Source organism: Filicampus tigris, chromosome 21, assembly GCF_054856515.1.
Source record: "Filicampus tigris isolate MCC_2025a chromosome 21, RoL_Ftig_1.0, whole genome shotgun sequence".
NCBI classification, from domain to species: domain Eukaryota; kingdom Metazoa; phylum Chordata; class Actinopteri; order Syngnathiformes; family Syngnathidae; genus Filicampus; species Filicampus tigris.
In genome coordinates, this window is record NC_141237.1 from 1,490,130 (window position 1) to 1,505,572 (window position 15,443).

The following is a 15,443-nucleotide window of genomic DNA, read 5'->3' on the forward strand; positions in this document are numbered from 1 at the left end:
GGCCTCGACGTTCCCGACGTGCAACAGGACGCCGCCGGCGACAGGCGACAGTCAGGGCGGCCATCGCGGCCATCGCGGCGGGGGTCTTCCAGTTCTGACGCGCACTCTATAAAGTTGTAAAGTGGACGCACACGCGGGCGCAGTGGGAGTTGAAACGAGTTACGCCAGGAAGGGGGGAGGGACAAAGTGTCCGCTTGTAAATGTTTGGTTGTCCTTCCTGCAGCTCTTCAATTCAGACTTTGTCCCTTAACGCCGCACAGGAAGGAAATGTTGAGTTGGCCTCGAAGCTAGCATGTAGCATGCTAGCCTAGTGTTTCTTTGTGCGCGTTTATGGTCGATCTCGAGTGTGTCAGCGCAGCAGGCCAATAATGGAAGCAACGTGCTAACAGCAGGCAGTGAAAGCAACACGTGCACTTTGGACTTGACTGCTTCTCCTTCTTTTGTTTTCTATTCTCTGTACTTGTGCCCCTGACCGACTTCCCCTGTCTTAGGCGCTTGTTTGAACGTTCGGACTGCGCTTTTTCCAAAAATCTGCTGCTCCTTATAGCTTGTTAGTAAGTCAAAGCCAAAGGGACGCATCTGCAACTGGTTGCTTTTCCCTCCTTACAAATTAGCAGCTCGACATTCGATATCACCACCGCGCAGACACTTTGACCTTCACGGCATTCAGATGTTCGGCAATTTCGATGCAGTTCTCTCCTAACTGGCTCCATGGATGGATTGAGCTAGCTGCAGCGCGTTTTTTTTTTCTTTTTCTTTTCATTTTCATTTGTTAACACGATCAACGAACTTTGCCTGAGGTCAAAGTTGATCAGGGACAAGGTGAAAAATGTCAACAGAGATGCCCTCATATGGTGACAAAGTGACCAAGGAACACGTTTAAAATGGCCACCAATCAAGAACGGCTGTTTGTATAATCTATGGCGTTACTGTGGTTGTTACATTATGGAGTTGTCATTGCGTTACATTGTTGTTACGCAATTGCATTGTATAATTGCGTTACATCTGTAGCATGACAAGCGGCATTGTCGCATACATTTCATCTTTGCTGCGCCGTAGCTCATCGTCTAACGTTGCGTAGTGTTAACGTCGTTGCGTTACACCGGAACATCACATTGACATCGTTGCCTTAGGTTGTGCGGTGATGTCATTGCATCGCACGCGAGCACCACGTTGTCATTTCCCATAATGTGACCTCTTGAAGAGAAAATAATCCACATTGAGCGGAACTTGAGCTTCAATTTTAGTGCGAGTAAATGAACTTCAAATGAGAGAGAAAAAAAAAAGTTTGCGGTGCACACGAAAGCAACAAAGTGTTGGATCCTCCCCCGGCCCGGCCGGGCCCGGAGCGGCCCGGCCGGCGCTCCTCGTTGGCGGGGAGGGTTGAAGAGGTTCGGCTGCAGCTGCGGAACCTCCCCCGGAGCGGTCCCGTCCCGTACCGTCCCCCACCTCCTCCTCCTCCTCCTGCTCCTGCTCCTCCTCCTCCTCCTCCTCCTCCTCCTCCGCCTCCTCCGCCTCGTCGTCGTCGTCGTCGTCAACTTTCCCCTCCTCCCCCGGCCATTGTTCGCGCTCGCGTGCTGGAAGTCTGCGGCGCTGCCTGTGGCCGCGTACCGGGCGGCGCTCTGTCGCCATGACGGTCTCCGCCGCTCCGCAGCTCGGGGTCGTGCTGCTGCTGGCCGTCCTGCTGCAGACCGTCCTCGTCGCCGTCACCCTGCTGCACTTCAGCACCTCGCTCAACGCCGTAAGTCGCACCCGACTCACGCTCCGTCCGACGGTCAAGCGACGGATAGACATACACTCACAACGGACTTGTTGATCAACAAGTCAATCAGGGAGGGAGTCAACAAGTAAACAAGTCAGCGACAAAGTCAGTAGGTAGGCGAGAGGGCCAGTAAGTAGGATCTAAGTGATCTCGCTCATAAGTGAGTGACGAAATCATGATTGTAGTAAGTCAAGAAATGAATGAGGGGCGAGTAAATGGGTAAGTCGATAAGCAAGTCTGTAAGTAGATGAGGAAACGAGTAAATACGAAGGAAACCGTGTAAGTAAATGAGTAACTGAGTAAACAAGTAAATAAGTGAATAAGTAAGCGAGTGGGTGGGTGAGGAAGTCAATAAGCATGTAAGTAATTAAATGAGAAAATATGTCAATGAGTAAGTAAGTGTAGGTGAGGGGGTGAGTAAGTCAATGATAACGAAAGTCGACAATAAATCAGTTAATAAACCAGTGAGTGAGTAACTGAGCGAGAGACAAAAGAGCCTGTGAATAAGTCCACGAGTAAGTCAGTCCGTCCGTCACTCAGTCGCTGAGCGTGTTTCTGAGTTAGTGAGTGAGTGAAGACCAAAGTTAGTGAGTTCAAAAGAAGAGTTGAATGTGCACATGCTGGCCGGCTACTAGCAATGTTTGCAATTTTGTTGTTTTGGCAAGTAACAAGTACTCGTCACTCACTGAAGTAGAATGTTCTGCTATCCGTACTTGACTTGGGTATTTCTTTTTCTGGCGACTTTTTACCCAGATGATGGCCTACGGTCGAAAGGATACCTTTCTTTTTACTTTTACTTACATCCAAGAGATGAAAGTCGTACTTCTACTTGCACCATTTTGTTGTCTTTGCCACATCTTTGTTGTACTTTTACTTTGTGTTGCCACGTCTGGTGAAAGACGGCGACGACTTTTGTTAGAACACAAAACGCTCCAGAAGAAGGTCAAGTTGTTGTTGTGAGCTCCTGCGAACGATCAGGAAGTTGTTTTCTTTCTCTCTCTTTTTTCCTTTTTTTTTTTTATATAACTGTGCGCGTGCGCGCCTTTTGGATCAAGTCCAACAAAGTCAAGTTGAATCAGTGAGTCATGCGAAATGCAGAGTAATGGATACTTATGAGCAGCAAAATCTTCACCTTGACTGTCTTTCCCAACCTTTGGTTGGCCGGCAAGGCTAAACGTAGCATTATTATTATTACTGTTATTTCAAGATACGGTCCTTTATCTTGGACTTTTGTCGGAAATTTGTTGGCGTTTGCAATGAGGGGGCGTGTGAAAAGCAACGTTCGAGCTTAGGCTGACTGCAAAATAAAAGCAAAGGAGTCGTGATCCTCACCTCCGTGCGGTCTTCTACTTCTTCTCCTTCCTCCGGGCCGGCCTGCGCGCGCGCAGCTGAAGGAGACCTTCTCCAGGAGCAGCGTGTCGTGCCTGAAAGGTTGGGATGTGCAGAGCGCGGCGGGCGCGCGAGACGATCCGTGCCGGCAGGTCACGCAGCAGCTCCACCAACTCATCGAGAAGGTAAGACGCACGCAGACCTCAACCTCGGATTTTCTTCACGCCCGCAAACAGCTGTGGAGGCACTACTGAGATATGTCCCTTTTTGGATCGCCTCGCACCGTAAACTCCTGCTTATCGCGAAAGGATACCAATTTGAAAGTAGAAGCTATTCTCTTCATTCCTCCTGGCTAATGTTGTCTAGCTAAACACCAAAAGGTTCAAGCAAAGCAAATCATTTTGTCGCACGAAAGTCCGCCAGCTTAATGCTAACATAGAGGATGATGCGAACGGCAACAGGCTAGCTAACGGAAACGATTGACGACGTTACGTCAAGTATATGGACCATTGTGCCCGTTTCAAGACCACAAGGCTTCTGTTAATTTTACACACAGTTTTGTTTTATGCGCAAGGACAATAAAGATGCTAATTGTAATGTGTTTATAATTGCGCTGGTACATCTGCGCCGCATCATACTGAGAGCTGTTTCCAATGTTTCCATGACCTCGTTTGGTCAGAACTTCCTGCAAAGACATTTTCAACAATGTCAAATACGGGCACGAGAAGAAGCTCAAGTTGTCAATCGCGAGTCAGCGGGCACCACCGCTCACGATTAAACATCATCGTCGTCTTCATCATCGTCATTCGTGATAACCAGGCAGACGTCGGCAACGTAGCGCGATGCTAATGCTTAATCGAGCTCCGCTTAGCTTTTAAGTCGGATTGTCATCTTGCTAAATGTTAGCATGGCAACCGTCCGAATGCTAGCATTTGAGATATTTGCTTGTCAAAAAAAGGGCCGGATCATATTGTGTCAAAGGTCAAAGTTGAGTTCCAAGAGCAAGCCAGGCTGGGAAGAAATCCGTCGCAAATGACTTGCAAAGGGTAGCAGGCCCGATTTAAAAAAAAAAAAAAAAACTCACACATACAATGAAGTCATTGACATCTGCGCGTGTGATGTGATCCTCTCCGCTTTAATCGCCACTGGAATGCGTGCACCTGCGCACGCGTGCACCTGCGCACGCACGCACGCAGACACGGAGCCGGCGGCAGGAAGTTCTCCTCCCCCGAAATCAGCCGTGTCCAGCTGCGGTCCTCAAGGGCCGCTTGTCCAACCTGTAGTCCAGGTCACCCTGCTGCAACACACCTGATTCAAACCGTCAGCTCATATCACGATCCTGATGACTTGAATCAGGTGTGTTGCAGCAGGGAGACCTGGAAAAACAGGAGCGAGTTTGGACACGCCTGCCCTCAATGAAGAAATCAAAGAAATTTCAATGTTTTTTGTTGACGGGAGACAAAGCGCATGCTGAGGAATTTCAAACTTGCCGGATAGAATCAATACGGTTTACAATTGAGTTGTTCCCTTGTTTTTTTTCAATAAATCAACCTTATTAACAAACAAATAAATGTCCCGCAGGCAGGCAAAGACTTTGATTTGGAATGATTGACTCCAGACTAAATGTGGACTTGATTAGAGTCTTTTGGGAAAGCCTTGCGGTGCGGACTCAATCATACGTCTTCATATCTGTCAGCGGCTTGGGCTGCTTTGCGTCGGCGTATGGACAGGCCAGGCCGGGCCGCCCTTCAAGTAATGCCACTCATGCATTCAAATGCCCCGTGGATTGATGTCAAAATGCGCCGCACGTTTCAAATGCGGTTGCCCTCAACGCGATCCGTTTTGTGGTTTCCACTTCATCTTCCGGCTCTGCCCGCTCTGCAAATCTGATTTGATGTCACTGAAGCGCAACGCGGCTCATTTTGTCAGGCCGACGTCAGCACTCGCCGGCGTCACTTTGTCAACGAGGATCACCTTCCGCCGCTCGGGGCGATTTCCGTCGATCGAGCGGCAACTGAATGCAACTCTTGGAGGAGCTTGTAATCCAAGTTAGTTGCGCTGAAATTCAAGTCGAGATTCAAGTAGCGAAGCGCCGTTTTCAAGGTGGCCACACTGCTCGTGAGCATCGCCGACGCGAGACAACTTGGCATTTGGAACTCTTCCAGATGACGGACGAGGCGCCGTTTGCGCCGTTTTGATGTTTGCAATAATTGCGACACGATAGCGGCGCCGTTAAGAGCTGGATTCCGCCGGCTCAATCTCCACCCAAGGCCGAGCGGGAAGCGGCTATTTGGGCTTTTTCCAATCAAGGATTTATTTTGGTTTTTTTTCACGGAGCCTTCCGGATCTTTTCAGTTTGTTGTGCTCTTTCTCAATTTGCGCGAGACAAAACGCGACTGCGCCCTGATGCGTGTTTTTGCTTTTGTCGCAGTCGTTGTCGCAGCGCTACCAGAAGCAGATCTCGTCGGCGGTCAGAGGTGAGGCCTACAAACGCATCACACGTGTGTAGAAGCAATCATGAAATAACAGTGACAGTGTGGTAGGCAGATGACTTTGAGTAGTTAGTTACTATGGGTGCTTTTTTTCTTGTTCCCCCAAAAATAACAATTAGTCGTTAGTAATTGGGGGAGGGGATTAATGAGGGGGCCGACAGTTTGACTGTATAATGCAGTGCCCAGAGCAAATTGCAATTATGGGAGGCAGAAAAAAAAAAAAAGGCATTGGACAGACTCGACGTGCGGTGCAGTCGGCTGACTTAGGCGACATACGAACAATGGCGCAGTTGTACGGCGTACATTGTTGATGTTTGACTCAGCGGTGGGTGACTTCCTGTTCAGATGAAGTGTCTCGGGTTCTGCCCTCGCTGGTGCCAGGGGACGGAACGTCGGCGCCGCGGCCCAAAGTGGCCGCGCACGTCACCGGGAGCTTCGCACCCAAACTGGAGGGAGGAGGAGCTGGTGAGACGTCCGCCACGCCACGCCACGCCACAAATTTGACCTTGATCGACCGGCAACGTTTGACTTTTGATTACAAAGTTAACAAAATCGATTGCATCGATGAATCAGTTATTTGCGCTAACGCAGCATTTCCAGCTCTTTGCAAGGTTTGCAACTGAGCCCTAAAATGCCGGCAGTTGGAGTTAAAGCACTACTTTTATATAAATGAAGCTCCTCAGCTCACTTCAACATAATCCCTCGGTGGCAAGATGGCGCCAAAGCACTATGAAATGAAACTGCCTAACTCACTGCACCTCAGGTGCTTGGTGCAAATAGGTGAGTTTCTCAGTCAAGAAGAGAAATCAAGTTCCAAACAAAAAAATATATAAACACACAGGGAACACTGTCAAGTGAACCAAACATATTTGCGGTTCAGCAGTTGCAAATTATTCTGGGGGGGGGGGCAAACATATTTCCCATCACTCACTGAGAAACTCAACTATTTGCTGTTTTTGTGCTTGGCCTAAACCAATCTAAAAGTATTGCTTTGATGCCATCTTGTGGCTATGAAGCGCTCCAGTTAGTCAGGGAACAGCCTCGTGCCATGGAATAAAAAGTGCTTTACTGCCACCTTGTGGCATCTTGCAGCAGGTACAACCTTTTGGGGTGGACCTCAATTAGTTGCCGACTTTTTGCTGGTCGCGGCAGAAAGGAAAAAAAAACGGCTTCATGAAGGCGTCTTGGACACGGGGAACTCTCGCGAACTGTTGCGCGCGTGTCGGTTGCTGATTCGCGGGCGTGTTCAGTGTCCACCTCAGGGGCAACGGCGGCCATCCGGCGCGTTCACGGCCAGAAGATTTCGTGGTGGGAGGGCGACAAGGGTCTGGCCTTCCTGCGGGACGTGCAGCTGGTGGACGGCGAGCTGGTGGTGCCGCGGCCGGGCCTCTACTACGTCTACGCCCAGACCTACTTCAGGCACAGCCGCCCGCTGGACGAGGACGCCCAGGACGACGACGACGACGACGGCGGCCATGACGACAGAGGACGGCCTCTGCTGCAGTACATCTACAAGAAGGTGAGGGCGCTCTCTGATTCTCAATTTGAAAAACATCACAAAATCACAAAGATCAAAGTATCATGTTGTTAGTGTCAGCAGTGCACATCAGCAAAGACGCGCTATGGCCAACAGAAGCCGCAAAACAAATGAAAATAAAATAAAAATAAAAGGAATTTATGGACGAAGCTAACGAGCCTTCCGCCTCGCTGGTCTCAGGTGAGCACCTACCCGATTCCCATCCTGCTGATGAAGACCAGCAGGACCTCCTGCTGGTCCCGGGACTCCCAATTCTCGCTGCACTCGGCGCACCAGGGCGGCCTCTTCTCCCTCAGCCCCGGAGACCGCCTCTTTGTCACCGTGACCAACGCGTCCGCCGTGGACATGGACGAGAAGAGCAGCTTCTTCGGGGCCTTTCTCATCAGCTAGACCACCGGGGGGCGCCGTTGCACTGTGAAGGCCTCCGGAGAAGCCTGTCGAGCACAACTTGGTGGACAGCAAACGCAAAGACGTTCCAAGCCAAGGACAAGCGTGGGGGCGGCGTCAAGTGACGGCGGGAGGTGAGGTGGCGACGGACACAAACTTTTCTTCAAATTGCAACAAAAACAAAAGAAACAAACAAAAGAAAAAAAAAATTCCTACCCAGCTTGGCCACTAGGAGGCTCCCCTTCACAACAAAAGACAAGTACAACATTCCAAAAGTCATTTGTGCATTTCCATCTCCTTTATATCCATTCTAAAGGTCCGTGTACTAGTACTAGTAAGATTGTTTTGGAGTCACTAGTGTGACTTTGGGGCAACTAGGACACAATCAAACCTTGTGCTGCACTTGTGACATTACAAGCCGAGGCCTAACTAACTAGTGCATGTGTCATGCACTGGTCGCCTCCTGGACCTTACTAGTAGCACCAAAGCGCCAACCAGTAAGTCAGTAAGTCATTCTTTCAATTTTCTGTTACTAGTGAGGACAAAGTCTACTAGTAGAAACGTGCACATATGAAGGATGTGGAATAAACACTCAAGACAAATTTCCATAGCATGAAAAGTCCAATTCAAAGGTGGTAGTTTGAGTGACTACTTGCTGCTAACTAACGTAGCGTTTTCTCTTCGTAGCATCAACGAGTCAGAATGTGATTTTAAAAAATTTTTTTTTGGGCAGCTTGAAACAAAGCACTTCAAGTTGTTTTTTTGTTCCGAGTATTCTGCCTTTTAGTGGGCGGGGAGGGTGGCTTGTTTGCTGTGGTCTGTATAAATATGTAAATAATTTTCTTTTTTGCCCATGTGTTGACGGTTCACATCCGCCAGATGATTGATGCCAAATGAGGAGCAACTGTGTGCTTGCTGCAAGCATTTCAAACCGTAACAACATTGCAGCATTGAAGAAAAGTTTGTCGGCACATCTTGCGGCGTTCATCGGAGCGCACGAGAAGATGTTTGTAATTGACCTCATTTGCGGTTTGTTCATGTTTTCACGCGCAGCCGCTAAATGCGTGTTGAATCTCAACTGCGTATGAATAGCCAATCGCCCCACGGTCCTGAACGCACCAGCGTCCCAAGTCTTTTTTTGAAAGGTTATTCTCGATCAACCAAAGATTATTGTTGAAAAACTAGTGACTCAAAATCCTTGTTTGCTAAAAAAAAACCAAATCAACTTACCTGTTGCTTTAGTGCCATTTGGTGGCATCTTGCTTGGTGCTAAAGAAACCCTTTGATGTGAGTTTAGGCGCTCCACTTGGACCAAAGTAGCCCTTTGCCGCCGTCTTGTCTCATCGAGGCAACTGCAAACCCATTCAGAGGAGCGTGTTTTCAATGGTAAAGGGAAGAGAAGATTGCTTCTCAGTTGTAAATAAAACGTGAATGTAAATATATTTCATCTGTAAATATGTGCAATAAAAACTTTGTGACTTGTTAAATTATCACCACTTTTGTGTTTTTTCCCCCCCCCCCTCGATTTGGACATTGATAAGACTTGACTTGTTTGATCGTCGATATCCGCTTTGTGCTGCCACCTGTGGACGAGTGGCAGAAGTGCATCAAAGACTCAAGTCACGCTTCAGTCAACTGTTTGGATTTTCTTTCGTTTGTGGAAATATGATACAGTTATATTACAGGTACTCAAATGCCCCGGGAGGGTGGCGGTGGTGTGGGGGGTCAACCAAAAGCAACGGGGGGGGGGGGGACTCCGGACACTAAACACTAAGACAGCGACCCTCAGGAAATCTACAATAAATACTCGTAATGCACATTTTAAAAACAGATCAACTTCTTCCTCGTCCTTTTAGCAGCAAGTTGGTGAGGGGAGAACAAAAAACAAAACAAAAAAACGACGCCAACGACATGAGGAGCACCTAAACACGAACCAGCACGCTAATGCCTCCAAGAGGAAAAGCAAAAGTAAACTCACATGTAAGCTGGTGGAGGTTGTTTTGTTTTGGAGTTTGTTTTTTTCCACTTCCTGTCACATTTTTTCTTTTTTCCTTAGCTTCCGGCCTGGCCGGCCCAAAATAGCGACGCCCTGCGACAGACTTCACGTTGTCCTCGGTGGGCTCGCGGTCGCCAGGCAAGGTCAAAGAAGCAGTCGCACCTGCGGACAATTTGGAGTCTTCAATTCAACAAGCAACCAAGAAGAAAAGTTCAACGAGGAAAGCCGCAGGTTGGATTCAAAGCCGCAACCGCAAAAAATGCGCTGCTGTGTCCAAAACGGTTTCTGCTTGTTCTCACTGGGATCGGATTCACGTGATTTTTCAGCCGATTGCTACCGGCTGAAAAAAAGAATCAAGAGTCAAATATTGGATGGTTGACTTGTTGACTTGCTTTCTTGATCCATCTAAAAAGCTCTCAGGCGCGGGACACTTTCATTCAGATGAACAAACGTTTACATGTTGAGACCAACATCAAATGATTTGGATTTAGCGGGAAACCAAAACAAAAAAGTCGTCCGGCCTTGCTAGGAAACAAGCAAGCATTCCCATTCACACCTACGGACAATTTCAAGTCTTCGATTCACCTCACATGCATGTTTTGGGCATGTGGGAGGAGAACACGCAAACTCCAAACAGGAAGCCCAGATTCGAACCCGGAACTGTGAGCCAGAAGCGCTAGCCGCTACGCCGCCGTGCTGCCCTGTCAAGACTTCATGTATAAAATTGATGCGGAAATGTCTTCCGCGTGGCGTCATGTACAAAACATTCGTCGATATAAATTAGAGCAGTCAGTGATGACGACAAAGCGAACGGCGTGACGGTAAAGTCCCGAGTGACCCGAGGGGAACGCGCGCGAGGCGGGGCGCAGAGTTTTCGGGGGCGGGGAGGGAGGGGCGGGGGCGGAGAGTCAACAGTCAAAGTGCATCTCCAGCGAGTCGTCAAAGGCGCGTCCGTCGTGGCCGGCCGCCGCCGACAGGAAGGCGGTGGCCACCGGCGAGCCGGCGGCGCCGGCCACGTTGAGCAGGGCGGCGGGCGGGGCGCCGGCGGGGCCCCGCAGGGCGGCGGCGGCGGCGATGCTGGTGAGGTTGATGCCCAGCGTCAGCCGCGTCTGCTCCAGGGCCTTCTCGGGCACGGCGAAGGCCTCCAGCTTCTTCTCGCCGTTGGCCATGTACGAGTTCTGGCAGCCGCGGCAGATGCAGTCCTGGCACGCCTGCGACACACGCGCGCACAAAAGAAGAGGTCGCATTTCCTGACACTTTGAATGACTGTGCTGACAATGACTGAATTGCAACGAGTCGAAGGCAGGTGACAGATGTAAAACTATTGGCGGCCATATTTATTTTCAACACATTCTGAGCAGTGAAAGCAACGCTCCTGAATCGATTTTGGATACAAATCGAGCCTCTTTGAGCTTTGGGCTCACCTTGCGGTTGGAGTAGCAGGGACAGCGCTGCCCCCTGCAGGTGAGCACCGAGGGGTTCTGCGTGGCGCGCCCGCACTTGCAGCCTTTCTTCTCCACGGGCTTCTTGTACAGCGGCTTGGAGGGGCTGGCCGGGTGACTGAGCGGGTGAGCGAAGGGGTGGGGGGGCCCGCGGGGCTGCGAGCGGGGCTTGGGGGCCCTGGCCTTGGCCTTCTTGGCGCCCCCGTGGTGCTCGCCCATCTTCCTGGGCGGCTTGCCGGAGCCCGGCGGGCCCTTGCCCGCTTTGGCGGGGCCACCGTTGGGCACGGGCGGCAGGTGGAAGTGGGGCGCGGGGAAGTCGTACGCGGGGGCGGCGGCCAGCCGGGGGCAGAGGGCGACGCCGTCGCAGGGGGTTCCCCGCAGGAGGCTGTCGATGGGGAGGGGCCGCAGCTTCTCGCTGTCGCTTTCCGAGCGGGAGCGCTTGCGGTGGCAGCGAGGGGGGCCCCGGGGGGCGGCGGCGGCGGGGGACTGAGGGGGGGGCTGCGGGTGCGGGCGGAAGGGGTGACAGCTGCTCTCCAGGGGCAGGGCGGGGCAGAGAGGCCCGTTGACGGACAGAGGCGTGGGGGGGTCGTCGGGTTCGGTGTCGGCGTCCAGCGTCCGCAGCACCTCCTCCACGCTCAGCAGCAGCGGCCCCCCTCCGTGCTTGGGCTCGTCGCCGAAGCCGCCCGCGTCGCAAAGGGCGGCCGCGCCGCCCGCCGGGATCTCCTGGCAAAAGTCCTCCTGCTTGACGAGCGCTCGGCCCGGATCCGGCGAGGCCGGCAGTCCGTTACAATCGTGAAGCCCGTTGACGGCGGCGAGCTCCTCGCGGCGCGGCGCTTCCTCGGCCGCCGCCGCCGCCGCCTCCGCCTGGGCGCCGTCGGGCCCGGGCCGGGGCTCGCCCTCGGCCAGCCGCAGGCCCTCGCTGAGGACGGCCTGCAGGTCGGGCGAGTCGGCGGCGGCGGCGGCGATGTGCGCGGCGAGCGGCGAGTGGGCGATGTACAGGCACAGCTTGCGGTAGCAGCGCACCAGCAGGGACAGCTGCCGGTTCTCCCGGAAGCGCGAGTAGTCCTTGCACCAGCTGCACGACGGCTTCAGCTGCATGCGCTGACCTTTGCACCCGCGACACACGTAATGCTGGCACGACGAGTCGGTGGGCGCCACGGGGTCCTGCAGCAGGTTACCTGCCGGGCAAAACGGACGACGGCAAAGGTTACAATGCGGACTCTCGCGCTTGGTTTCGAGAGCAAGCTCGCCACGGCGACAACCTAAAACAAAAAAGAAAACATTTGTGTGTATTCTCAATCTCAATAAAGGAGAAACGACGCTCTATTGACCTCCACTTTTGTGCTCGGGTGAAAGCTCCGTCTAATATCAAAGTCGTGCTTCGGCAGTGGCGAGGAGCTGCGTTGAAGTGAGTTGAAGCGCAACATGTAGCGCTTTGCCGCCATCCTGTGGCACTGTGGCGCACGCGACTACGTGGTCGCGCCTTGAGGAGGAGCTTTTCATACTTCACAACTGGAATTTGAACAGGCTTGTCCGAAAGATTTTGCGCCATATTTGAGCCAAATGCTGAACTGTTAGAAAAGTGACTTTTAGAGTTTGAGTTACTCATTAGTTACTCGGGCGCCGACCGACTCAAGTGTCTCCACCTAACTCGGCAAATTCTTTCCTGCTCCGTCTGCTCTTACGGACGCCTCGATCCAGCCGACCTTCCTTCTTTTGGGTGCCGAGAACCCGTCCTTTCATCGTTAGCGTGATGTCTGGAATTGACGAACTTTTGCTCCTTCCTGCCTCCTCACAGCTGCCTCAAGTGTGTTTATTTATATTCGGCGGCAACAAGCGCTCTTTGAGCGCGGCTTCCTTAGCAACGCTGGACGCGAACGCCTGCAGCTGCAGGCAGGAAAAAGGAAGAAGGCCCTTTCATGAGGGCGACCGACGGCTTCTCAGATTGATCATCGAGGCCGCCTGAGAGGCTAAATACGAAAGAGGACGTCAGAAAAGAAAATCAATACACCCATCTAGCCACTTTCTATACAGTGCAGAAGCGGTCGTTTTTCTTTTATTTGATTTTTTTTGATTGATTTTTACAGCATGAATGAAAGACCAAATTTGAGAGATGTTATATGAAAAGCAAGCGTGAGAAGAGGTGCAAATTAATACTTTAAAAAAGGCTGTTAATAAGCTTTAATTCAAAAGCTTTTCTTTCCTTGCATGCTCTCTCTCTCTCGCTTGTTTTTTCCACCTAGTCTGGAAGCTATCCCGCAATAAACAAGCGTCCACTGTTGCACTTGTCTTCATTAGGCTTGCGGATGAGCCGAGCCCGTTCCAGCCAATCGCAGGGCACATTTACACAAAAAAAAGCACTCACAGTCACGCCTATCGATGATTTAGAGTCTTCCATGTAGCTAATGCGTATCAAAAATATAAAAATAGGGGAGATGGATCCAGAACGGCTGAATTGTGAGATTGACGTGCCAACATTACTCCATTCAACAAGAAAATTCCGGGGGAAAAAAAAGATCTACAGCATGATGTATAGATTCACAGTTATTTGCGCAGCTAATTATTCTACTTATTCCTTTTTTTTTTTTGGGCCACTGACAATTTCTTGAGCTCGAGTCCCACACAAAAATCCAAACAAGAGCGCGCAAGAGCACAAAGGGGGTGTGTCGTGGTGCCGTATGGTGCGTTCCCGGCCTCTGGAAAACACATGCTCACATGCCACGAGACCAACATTTCATCACTTTTCCCCGACGATTGTGTTGCTGACGCGCGAAACATGTTGACAACAAATGCTCTGATCCGACGTAATCAATATTAAGCTCAGAACGCGAGGGGGTTCGATTTTGTCCATAAGCTGCCAGAATGTAAATGGAGGTAAAATAGGGCAGCGGATATGTAAGACGGCACAATGCGTGATTCAAAGCGATGCGCGATGATTACTTCACTCGATGCATTGCAATTAAATGATGAATTACTCATCGCAGCTGAGTCTTCCCACAGCACTTGAACGCGGCATCGTCCAAAACGCTCGCATGGCAGCTTACGACCACCATGCAAAGCACACCAGTCACTCAATTGTGAAAAAAAAACAACAACTTTAGCACTGAATGGTTGCGCTGTCGCACTCACCGCAGACCAAGCAGGACACCGACTGCCGGAAAAAGGGCAGCAGCTTGCACAGCTCGGCCATGGCGCGGGGGTCTCGGGGGTCGCACTGCAGCACCGAGCGGCTCGCAGACACGTACAGCGACGTCGCGTTCACCGGGTTCATCGCAGCGGCCTGACCCGGCGAGCCGGTCCGCTCGGTTCCGATGCGTTCAAAGCAGCAACAAAGTGTCCGGCAAACACAAACACGACACGCGGCGGCGAGTGGACTCTGGGGGCTTTGAAGACAACATAAGAGGGCCCGGGTCTTAAATGCGCTTCCTCAGTCCCATCCCAAATCCATCCTCAATGCCGAGTCGATCACAAGCAGGCCCTGGTTCGGTTCGGTGGAGCATAGTGTGCGGACCGGAGCCTGAACGTCGCTTCAGAGCCGCTCGGCCGGGGCTCTCACGCGGGGGCTTTGGTGAAAAAAACGAGCCGCTTTGCTGCGGCTGCCCCGCGATACTTCCATAGTGGCTGTGCGTGCTAGGCCCGGTTTGAAAAGCGGCCGCCGTGCTGCTGTCATGTAAGGCGGGCTCGGTGCCGGAGCGGTCGGCTTCCGCGTCTTGTTATTGTTCGCCGAGATTCATGGCGGCCCACAACAAACCAACCAGAAGGCCGCGGCGTCTCCAACAAGCTCCTTCGCCGCAAGGAGCGCCGCCTGGCCGCCGACGAGCTCGCGGTCGCCTCCCGGTTACAGTTACGGTTCGCCCAGGAAGAATTTCGCGGCTCCTCCTGTTCGGGTGGGAGCAAAAAGCTGAGGGCAGCGGAAGCCTCGGGCTCTCGTGACAGCGCTGGCCGCCTGAGCTACACCGGAAAGCGGGCTGGAGAAGCAGGCCACAGGGGCTCTGCTCGGTTGTCAGCGGGGTTCAGGTCTTGCCGTCGCTCCTCTCAGCGGGCTTGAGGCGTCCAAAAGCAAGCCTGGAGCCGAAATAAAAATTCTCTCCCAGCGTCGGTGGAGCCAGCGGCCAAGAAAGCTGAATTTAGTCCGTGTTTGTGTTGGATGCTACAGCTAGCAGCGGCGTATTCCTCATACCGCCCGTCGCCTTTCCCACACACGTCCACATGGGGGCGCTGCGGAGGCAAATCTCGCGAGGACGTTTGTGACGTAGGCTGACGTCACGAAAACGCTCATGAATGAACAATCTGTTCAACAGCAAGTTTGTGGAAAAAACTCAACAAACAAAATGCTTTATAGTAGGTTATTATTTTAGATTCCTACAATGGTTATCATGGAAATTAATCAAGTCTGCCAAACCCTTTTTTCCTCTTTACTGTATCTTGGTGTGGCATTTTAACTCCCGTTATTGCCTCATAGGGCTGGAATAGCTGCCTTTGTTGTTTGTATAGTACA

General features: G+C 51.7%; 2 protein-coding genes across 3 annotated transcripts; one reads left to right on the plus strand and one right to left on the minus strand.

Moving 5' to 3' along the window:
- The first annotated feature begins 1,353 nt into the window (after window positions 1–1,353).
- tnfsf10 (TNF superfamily member 10) lies at window positions 1,354–8,994 on the plus strand. The gene is made up of 6 exons (XM_086020625.1): window positions 1,354–1,741; window positions 3,151–3,276; window positions 5,523–5,568; window positions 5,929–6,048; window positions 6,834–7,102; window positions 7,301–8,994. Exons 1-6 carry the CDS (start codon window positions 1,631–1,633, stop codon window positions 7,508–7,510), a joined length of 882 nt encoding a protein of 293 aa, XP_085876751.1. The 5' UTR covers window positions 1,354–1,630; the 3' UTR covers window positions 7,511–8,994.
- msl2b (MSL complex subunit 2b) lies at window positions 6,347–15,159 on the minus strand. Of its 2 annotated transcripts, XM_086020624.1 has the most exons (6): window positions 14,075–15,159; window positions 10,928–12,123; window positions 9,486–10,714; window positions 8,738–8,859; window positions 7,313–7,554; window positions 6,347–7,092 (listed from the first exon to the last, which is right to left on the minus strand). In XM_086020624.1, the coding sequence occupies exons 1-3, from the start codon at window positions 14,214–14,216 to the stop codon at window positions 10,412–10,414; spliced, it is 1,641 nt and encodes a 546-aa protein (XP_085876750.1). In that variant the 5' UTR covers window positions 14,217–15,159; the 3' UTR covers window positions 6,347–7,092; window positions 7,313–7,554; window positions 8,738–8,859; window positions 9,486–10,411. The 2 variants fall into 2 exon arrangements, with proteins under 2 accessions (XP_085876750.1, XP_085876749.1); XM_086020623.1 differs by having other exon boundaries at window positions 7,313–8,859.
- Window positions 15,160–15,443: the final 284 nt, after the last annotated feature.

What these genes read in the sequence shown, in the direction of transcription:
- tnfsf10 (XM_086020625.1), top strand. Translation starts at nt 1,631, where the DNA reads ATGACGGTCTCCGCCGCTCCGCAGCTCGGGGTCGTGCTGCTGCTGGCC. An exon ending in TCAGCACCTCGCTCAACGCC is followed by an intron (nt 1,742 to 3,150) that starts GTAAGTCGCACC and finishes GCGCGCGCGCAG; the next exon opens with CTGAAGGAGACCTTCTCCAG. An exon ending in GATCTCGTCGGCGGTCAGAG is followed by an intron (nt 5,569 to 5,928) that starts GTGAGGCCTACA and finishes CTTCCTGTTCAG; the next exon opens with ATGAAGTGTCTCGGGTTCTG.
- msl2b (XM_086020624.1), bottom strand. Translation starts at nt 14,216, where the DNA reads ATGAACCCGGTGAACGCGACGTCGCTGTACGTGTCTGCGAGCCGCTCG. An exon ending in GGTGTCCTGCTTGGTCTGCG is followed by an intron (nt 12,124 to 14,074) that starts GTGAGTGCGACA and finishes TTTGCCCGGCAG; the next exon opens with GTAACCTGCTGCAGGACCCC. An exon ending in CCTGCTACTCCAACCGCAAG is followed by an intron (nt 10,715 to 10,927) that starts GTGAGCCCAAAG and finishes CGTGTGTCGCAG; the next exon opens with GCGTGCCAGGACTGCATCTG.